The 10104-nt window shown below is 31.0% G+C and overlaps 1 protein-coding gene across 1 annotated transcript; it reads right to left on the bottom strand.

The window, feature by feature from the left end:
• Positions 1-1004: 1004 nt before the first annotated feature.
• On the bottom strand, positions 1005-9261 carry LOC134685173 (transmembrane protein PMIS2-like). Its single transcript, XM_063544651.1, has 4 exons — positions 9119-9261; positions 5559-5671; positions 3369-3473; positions 1005-2784 (listed from the first exon to the last, which is right to left on the bottom strand). The coding sequence occupies exons 1-4, from the start codon at positions 9120-9122 to the stop codon at positions 2650-2652; spliced, it is 357 nt and encodes a 118-aa protein (XP_063400721.1). The 5' UTR covers positions 9123-9261; the 3' UTR covers positions 1005-2649.
• Positions 9262-10104: the final 843 nt, after the last annotated feature.

The following is a 10104-nucleotide window of genomic DNA, read 5'->3' as shown; positions in this document are numbered from 1 at the left end:
TGCACCTCATTTTTTATGTTTTTTCTTCATAGACAGAAAAATATTACAGTCATTCCTTAAATAGATGGCACAACAAATATGAGTTCACTATATTTCATTAGTGTTCATGTTTTCACCATTAATTCACAATTACAAATCTTAAGATAAATTAAGAAATCTAAACTTTCATTTTTAAAGGTTAATAATTATTGGTATTTTTGTTTGTTTGGAAATTATGAAAAAAAATAAACATAATGTTATTATACTATTTTAGCATTCTTGAATTTTAAAATCATATGACACGAGTGATTGATGAACAATGATGTTTATTTAATTCTTGAATAAATTCATGAATATATCATTAACTCAATCTGTTGTGCACGATTTTACAATTATTTGTGCAAGCTTATCGTATATTCGTCAATTTTTTTCTCTGTCTGTTAAAATGTGAAAAATGACTATTTGTCGTGTTTTAGAGCCGTATTTTACCGATTGTTATCTAAAAGTAACTAACTAACAAAGCAGCATGAATATTGAGCACGCGAATAACATGTACAATCAGATAGTGACATTGAAATGTGTATTGCGATCATCTGAATTTTACGAAAGAGCCACGCTAAGATCGCTTGCAAACGGAAAATTTGTTGGCGAGTTGCTTCAATTAACAAAAGTTAACTTCTTTTAAATGTGGAAATATTAAAGAATTTACTCCAGAAAAAAGTATATGTAAATAAGTTTAATAATTAGAACAATCCATTTTGTTATAAAAAAACATATGCATAATCTTTTGTTTATTTCAAATTTTATATGACTTTAATTTTACTTTTTACAAAAAATGCAAAATCATAGGTCGTAGAAAAACACACAATTTATAACGATAAACAAAAGTATTCAACAATGTACAATATATAAAACCAAAACAAATTGTTATACAAACCATAATAAAAAAAAATGATTGATTCTAAGTACTCTACAATGGTACACCTACCCTTAAAATTGAGAACGGAAATGGGGAATGTATCAAAGAAACATCAACCCGACCACAGAACAGTAACTTGTTGACACTCATCGTGTTCTAATTGCAAGTCCTAAATCGTCTGTTAGACGCGTTTTGTGATGCTATGACAATTTGAATATGGCCTAGCCATTTGTGGCACAGGTTTTCAATAACGGTAAACCAATAAAGTGTTGTGTCGTAGGTTAAAGTTTGTTAGATTGGCATTCTCGAGGAGAGGGGCAGAATGTAAGTAAGAGATTATAATAAAGCTAAAAATTCGAAACCGAAATAAAAACGAAATGTCAAAATATGAAAAAAAACTACAAAAAAGACAAACAACTGTCTGCAATTATATAAATATTTCCCGCTATATAAAATTTTTGAGCTAGCACTTCCTATTGAAATCTCTTAGAGGAAGTTGAAATCCATCCTTAGAAGTTTTACGGACGCCATTCCTATGTATGAATCAAAACAGGACCAACTCTTTCTATTTGTCTTTGAGGTGTTTAGAATATGGCATGCTTGTGTAAAGTGTAAAAAGGGCAAATGTTTTGATACTTTTGCAATATGAAAGAGTTATTTTGTGGTATATACTTTAAAGATCCCTAGAATTGTTTAGTATCTTTATCAAAATATTCATTAAAAAACATACATCGAAATTTAATTAACTGTTATCTGTCTGTTTTTGAAAGATTTTTAATGATATGTTCTCTTCAGTGTCTTAGAACTGACCAAGTCGCGATTTCTATTAACGCTTTGTTTTTTAGCGCTGTAACAAAGTAAATACAATCAGCACGTATTTGGTCTCAGATAAATAGTTATGTGTAGTAGAAAAATAAGTTCCGATATAATGCAGGTATAATAGGATAACAACTGAAAGAGGTAAAGCATGGTGAATGGACCGGGTAAATATCATATGATATGTAGGAATCACAAATCACACGCTTTCAAAACACTTCTGTGTGTAGCTTGCCAGCATGGAACACATGCTCGCGACAATATAAAATCTGATACTTATAGAGTGTGCTATCCTCAACCACGTGAACATAAGTGTTATTTGACGAGATTTTGTAAAAAAAAGAGTCGTCAATCAATCATTTCAAACAAATTGACAAAATCAATGTATTTATATATTATTATTGTATAACTAATCATAATAAATAGCTAATATTTTTACTGTATAATCTCCCTGGTTAAACAGTAACTAATTTACAGGGATACTCGACTGAATGCTGTGAGTCGAGTAAGTTGTAAACAGCAGAGAAATGTGCAAAAAAGGATTTATTTTATTAAAAAAAATCAAAAAAAATCAATCATTTCTAGATCAAATTGAGTAAAATTTCGTGTGTCATAAAATTACATATAAGTGATTGAGAATTAAAAATTAGCAAAATAAATAAAACTGAATATTACGATGTGTTATAACTAAAGAATGAAAACAACAGGGTCAAAATTTCATACGTCTGAAGCGCTCACCTGGATTTAAAAAAAAGCAAGTATACAGTTCCATATTTGAAAAACAATAATTAAATTTTGATGCTCCACTATAGATAATAAGCAAAACAAACTTTATCTACGATTATATGTTTATGAATATAAACTGAAGTATTTAAAACAAAAATCAAAATTATAATATAATATAATTTGATGTTTTCTCCACAAGATGGTTTTTATTATGTAAGATGCATCGCTCCTATTATGAAGGCACCAATAACTCCAAAACTATAAGCTGCAATAATCAAACCAATAGCCGTATGATTCTTCTCCCTGGCTTCTTCATAATTTCCACATTGCCTGCTTTTGTTTGCCTGTAAATATTTGGTTTATTTTTAATAAACGTTTATATTGCTTATACTCTTGCCCTATCAAATAAAGGCAACAGTAGGATACCACTGTTCAAAACTCATAAATCCATGGACAAAAAACAAAATCGGGGAAACAAACATCAACTGAGGGAAACGCATTAAATATGAGAGGAGAACAACGCCACAACATTAAAATATAACACACACAAACAGGAACGGACTAAGCATTAGACAAAATCCTAAGAGAATAACAAATATTACATCAAAATCAAATACATGAATTTGTGATAGATAAGTACCGTAACATGTCTTATAATAATGTGAATTTACACTGAAAAACCTAAAAAACAGGAATTTTCCTCTTTTTGATGGTTTTGTGTTCATTGACGTCGTGATGGAGCGTCTTTTAACTTAAATTTAAAAAAAGCCTTAAAATGCAAAATAAATCACATATATGTTTCAATATTTCGAAACATGCGTGCAAAAAAACATATGCTCTATTCAAATAATACTGATTATTCGGTTTATGAACTACAATTTTACATCATTACAATTTGAGATTTGTTTAAAATTTATAAAATACTTACACTGTTTGCATAGTATGTGGCACACATTCCAAACGGGAAAAAAAAGAAAACTGCAAAAACTGCTAGACACAAATAGTCAGGGTTAGCTTTATTCTTTTGTTTCATCTAAAAGAAAAACAATTCAGTCATCATTGACTATGATTCTGGATGATACTACTAGACAATTCATGTTCTATCAGTGTTTGTTGCGGGATAAATAATCCTTTAATTTAATATGGTTGTCTCAAGTATTAATAGATTGACAATATTGAACGAGTTCGATCCTCGCACGTGGTAGGTGCTTTCAACTCTGATCTTTATTGAACATAACAGCAATTTAAACAAAAAGGTTGTAGGTTCTCTCTATTCACTCCGACCAGCAAGAAAAGCTGACTGCCATGATATAGCCAAGGGTATTGAAAGTGGCGTAAAAAACACCTACAATCGGATTTGAATGGCATATTTAACCACTGATCATTCGGCTTGTGTGTGCGTTATGAGAGTAAAATTGTTAGATTATAAAAATCTGGAAAACATAAGTTTATTTCATAACGGTACTAGAAAAGTAGTTTGTTTCCGAAGTGAACTTCAGACTTTTATTTATTATGACTTAAAACTGTTATTATATAAATGACTTATGAATGACTCGGGAGCAACACAAACGGGATATACCGAAGGGATATTCAAACTTTTAAGCCGAAAACAACGAAAAAAGATAAAATACATACAACAGCTAACAAAACACACCACAAAATACTAAAGACTGAACAATAATACCCTCCCCCTCCCAAAAAAAAAAGAAAAAAAAAAGAAAACGATGGGGATCTCAGGTGATTCTGAAGGGTAAGCAGACCCTGTTTCACATGTTACACTCACCAATAACTCTTTTCACAAAAATATCTTACGATTAAAATCGATCGTTAGTTATGCTGAAATTTTTATGACTTACGAATATTTTTTATGGTAGGAATTTTTGTGAAAAGTCTAAAATGCTTTTTAGCAACAATAAATTTATTTCAATATCAAATGTAGTCCTTTCGTTTCAGGATGTTTTTATTTACTCAATGTTGATTGTGTTCATACAATACAAATCTCTTTTCAGATACATTTATTTTTACCAATATTGTAAAACTGTTGTTAGATGGGTTTGACGTAGTAATAGAAAAAGAATCTATTGACGGAAACAGAAATTCTCCAGGTATAGGTATACTGCACCGTGCTGTTGTGTATGTCCTTTTGAGTTTATAGTTTTGTTGCTTGTGAAAGTGCTGCTTACATAAAATATATATAGTTGTTAATTTCTGTGTGTTTTGGCCTCTTGTGGAGAGTTGTCTCATTAGCAATCATATCTTCATTATATATATTATGCATATGTTGAATGACGAAAGAAAAAAAGTAAAATTAGATAGGGACAAGGGTTTATGGGTATTGATAGGAATACGTGTTTTAGTTAGATGACACATAAGCTGTCGGATTTTTTTGCATCACTCTCCATTTCCCAAATTTCAAAGTATGGTCTTGTATTAAAGACTGTTCTATGTATTTAACTATAGGCTTTGTATTCATTTAATGATGATAAATAATACTGATCTATTACGGTTCAAGAAATTTACAAAAAAGTGAAGTTAGTGCAAAACTAGATTAGAACAACTATTTGTAAATGTTAGAACTTATGCTCTAACTGTAGAAATATGAATATAACAGGGAAAATTATAATATGAAATTTAATCACTGAAAAGTAAAATCACAAATGTAAATGGGCTGAAGGATGTATAGGTTTATAAGGAGATATAGACAAAATATGTAAACGAACTTACGGTAGGAGTCTATTATACAAGTTTATAAACTGTAAAAGCAGAAATTTTCGTGGAGGATTTAATTTCGTTTATTTCGTGGAGAAAATGTATCCAAGAAATCTAACCCCCTACGAAAATGAAATGTTCATATAATATCACTTCCATTCATTTGAAATCACGAAATTAAATCCCCATGAAATCTTATATAGAGACAATACCACGAACTTTTAACTCCCCGAAAATTAATGTTTTTACAGTAAATGTAAACTTTCGATTAACAAAATAGGGAATTATTATTCGGTTTTTACTCAAATGCTCCGAATGATATTGATTCAAAGATACGAAAGGTATTGACAGATAGGAAAGACAAACTGTTTTACGTATTTTTGCAAACCTCGATATAAGTTTCCCTTACCTTCCATGTTTGGAATTCTTTAGAAAAGCATTCATTGACACCGGTAGTGATTTTGTATTGCCGTTGTAGTTCATCAACATCTACTAAAATCTCGTTGCCGGTATTAAGCTGGGCTGAAAAACAACATGTTATGTATTTGAAAACAAACAAATTGAGTTGATTAAGCTGACCACTCTAGGATGTAATTCATTAAGTTCAATTCATTCTTATAAGCAGCAATATCACAGGATATTGTTGAGAGTTTAGAAGATAATAATGTAAAAGATCACTAAAACAAAACTCTGCAGAATAAAGTCAAAGACAGAGGGCAAGAATTGGTATTATACCTTTGAAGATGTGATATACTAAGAATAACTGTACATGAAAATAAAAAGGAATAACAAAAAAAAAATGTCGACAAAATTGTGATAAATATAAGAATGACCACGACTATGATACAAAGTCACACACACGGATACGGTTCCCTAAAAAGGGACCCGAATTAGGGTTTGCTAGCACAAGGTCATGCAATTTCCTGTTATTCTTGGGGAAAAGTACTGAAAAATCAGAAACTATTGCGAAAAATACGACAGGTGATAATCACAATAATTTACAGTCGCATTTTGAAATTTTTATATGAATTACTTAGAGGCTCTCAAGAGCCTGTGTCGCTCACCTTGGTCTATGTGCATATTAAACAATGGGCACAGATAAATTCCTAACAAAATCAGGTTTTGATTATGGTGATGTGTTTGAAGATTTTACTTTACTGAACATGCTTGTTGCTACAATTATCTCTATCTATAATGAACTTGGCCCAGTAATTACAGTGAAAAATATTTTCTAAAATCGACAAAAATTTATGAAAAAATGTAAAAAATGACTATAAAGGACAATAACTCCTAAACGTGTCTACTGACCATATTGGTCGTGTTGACTTATTTGTAAACCTTACTTTGCTGAACATTATTGCTGTTTACTGTTTATCTCCATCTATAAAATTATTCAAAATTAACCAAAAACAGCAAAATTTCCTTAAAATTACCAATTCAGAGGCAGCAACCCAACAACAGGTTGACCGATTAATCTGAAATTAACAGGGCAGATAGATCTTGACCTGATAACCAATTTAACCCCCATGTCAGATTTGCTCTAAATGCTTTGGTTTTTGAGTTATAAGCCAAAAACCGTATTTTACCCCTATGTTCTATTTTTAGCCATGGTGGCCATCTTGGTTTGGTTGACCGGGTCACTGGACACAATTTTTAAACTAAATACCCTAATGATAATTGTGGCCAAGTTTGGTTTAATTTGGCCCAGTCGTTTCAGAGGAGAAGATTTTTGTAAAAGATTACTAAGATTTACGAAAAATGGTTACAGATTGACTATAAAGGGCAATAACTCCTAAAGAGGTCAACTGACAATGTCGGTCGTGTTGACTTATTAATAAATCTTACTATGCTGAACATTATTGCTGTTTATTGTTCTTCTCTATCTATAATAGTATTCAAGATAATAACCAAAAACAGCAAAATTTCCTTAAAATTACCAAATCAGGGGCAGCAACCCAACAACGGGTTGTTCGATTCATCTGAAATTTTCAGGGCAGATAGATCTTGACCTGATAAACATTTTAACCCCCATGTCAGATTTGGTCTAAATGCTTTGGTTTTTGAGTTATAAGCCAAAAACCGTATTTTACCCCTATGTTCTATTTTTAGCCATGGTGGCCATCTTGGTTTGGTTGACCGGGTCACTGGACACAATTTTTAAACTAAATACCCTAATGATAATTGTGGCCAAGTTTGGTTTAATTTGGCCCAGTCGTTTCAGAGGAGAAGATTTTTGTAAAAGATTACTAAGATTTACGAAAAATGGTTACAGATTGACTATAAAGGGCAATAACTCCTAAAGGGGTCAACTGACAATGTCGGTCGTGTTGACTTATTTATAAATCTTACTTTGCTGAACATTATTGCTGTTTACTGTTCTTCTCTATCTATAATAGTATTCAAGATAATAACCAAAAACAGCAAAATTTCCTTAAAATTACCAAATCAGGGGCAGCAACCCAACAACGGGTTATTCGATTCATCTGAAATTTTCAGGGCAGATAGATCTTGACCTGATAAACATTTTAACCCCCGTGTCAGATTTGGTCTAAATGCTTTGGTTTTTGAGTTATAAGCCAAAAACTGCATTTTACCCCTATGTTCTATTTTTAGCCATTGTGGTCATCTTGGTTGGTTTTTTAAACTAGATACCCTAATGATGATTGTGGCCAAGTTTGTTTAATTTGGCCCAGTGGTCTCAGAGGAGAAGATTTTTGTAAAAGTTAACGACGACGGACGACGACGACGACGGACAACGACGGACGCAAAGTGATGAGAAAAGCTCACTTGGCCCTTTGGTCCAGGTGAGCTAAAAATTATAATTTGGAATGAAATAAAGCTGGTGTACGATTTGAAAAATTGTCCAAGGCTATGGTTCATTTCAAATTCAGTAAATAATCGATATTTCTTGCCCCTCTAGGCATTAAACTGTTGCATATATTATTTAAGTAAACTTTTACCGAAATTGCATGATGATCGCATACAATGTTAATTCTTGTTTGTCATATGAACATTATCAAAATCAAAAATTAATATAGTTTACACTCCATCTATGAAAGAATACAGTTTTTATTACTTCCAAACTTTTAACTAATATTACATTTCTATTCATGTATAGATAGACATGTTAAACCTTTTTCAACTGATTTTTATAGTTCGTTCTTATGTTGTATTGTGATATCACTGTCCCAGGTTAGGAGGAGGGTTGGGATCCCCCTTACATGTTTAACCCCGCCACATTATTTAAGTATGTGCCTGTCCCAAGTCAGGAGCCTGTTATTCAGTGGTTGTCGTTTGCTTACATATTTGTTTTGCTTCCTTTATTTATATAAATAAGGCCGTTAGATTTCTCGTTTGAATTCTTTTACATTGTCTTATTGGGGCCTTTTATAGGTGACTATGCGGTATGGGCTTTGCTCATTGTTGAAGGCCGTACGGTGACCTATAGTTGTAAATGTCTGTGTTATTTTTGGTCTCTTGTGGACAGTTATCTCATTGGCAACCAAACCACATCTCATTTTTCATATATACACCAAATTTAGTCGTTAGCGATGCATTGTTTATCATAAAGATATTCATTATGTTGACGAATATGTAACAATTGGCTCTTTAAATTAAACAAAAAAACCTGCCTCGAAAATGGCAAGAGGCTCTCCAATACATTTAAAGAAATAAGTATTCATTGTGATAACAATAATAATACATAAAAAGAAATATATTAATATTAATAATAATAATGATTATAATAATAGTATTCATAATAATAAAAGATAAATAATAATAATAATAATAATAATAATAATAATAATAATAATAATAATAATAATAATAATAATAATAATAATAATAATAATGATGATAATAATAATAAATGTAATGAGTTGAAACACAAAATTGAATTCTGTTGAAAAATTAATAAGATTAATGAATTAAATTGGAAAATTCTATAATAGTAGATATTTTAATTACCCATAGTACGTAGTCCAAATGTTGACGATATTATTTGTGTATCAGAGTGATGAGTTAATACAACATGTACATCTGCGTTCTTTCAATCTGCATTTGTTTAAATGCGGAAGTCCTGTTATAACCATTTAAAGATACCCATATGATTTATTTGCATATTTACTATGCTCACCTGTACTACAAATATACGACGCAGAAAGTTGTGTAAACGTTAATGAGAAAAATCTCAACGAGATTAACTTCAGAAAATAGTAAAACCACGAAAATACTGAACTCCTATGAAAATTAAAAGCGGAAAGTCCATCAACAAATGTCAAAATTAAAACACATCCAACAAACGGATAACAACCATAATATTCCTATAAAGAACTCATGTCTGGTAGATATTCTATTTCTATTTATTTTTATATTCTTAAAGTTAATAAGAGAATCAGTTCTGTTGGTGTGATTAATTGATTAAACATTTGATGAATAAATGAAAATTCCTTAAAAATAGACACATTCCTATAATTTGAATACGCATGTCTATTCTCTCTAAATTACACCATCGAGACTGTGTAAGGTCGACCATTCATCCTGAGTTTACGGTGTGATCTTATATGGTCAATGTATGTACCATAACATGGTTCTATCTAACAATGCTGTCATCAAATACACTGGTGAAACGATAAATTGTTTTAAAAAAACCAGGAAAAAAAACGACACACAAACAAACCACCATCTTTTAAACAAAACATAGAAAAGTCAGTGACTAAACAAAATTAACACATAAAGATTGCTAGTAAAATATATACATGTAACCCAATTTGGAAGTTAAAAAAAAGGCGAACACTTCATTTTCATCAAATATTTTCCAACTACTGTTTAAAGTCTTATTAGATAGAACTTATTAAACATTGACATCAAAAGCACTTATCAGGGAAGAGCACCTAGTACTTTCAACATTCTGGAAAGAGTAGGCGAATTAGTGGTCTGAGACCTAAATATGC

The sequence above is a fragment of the Mytilus trossulus genome, chromosome 9, assembly GCF_036588685.1.
Source record: "Mytilus trossulus isolate FHL-02 chromosome 9, PNRI_Mtr1.1.1.hap1, whole genome shotgun sequence".
Classification (NCBI taxonomy): Eukaryota; Metazoa; Mollusca; class Bivalvia; order Mytilida; family Mytilidae; genus Mytilus; species Mytilus trossulus.
The sequence above is the reverse complement of the archived record's forward strand: the minus strand, read 5'-3'. Positions and strand labels throughout refer to the sequence as shown.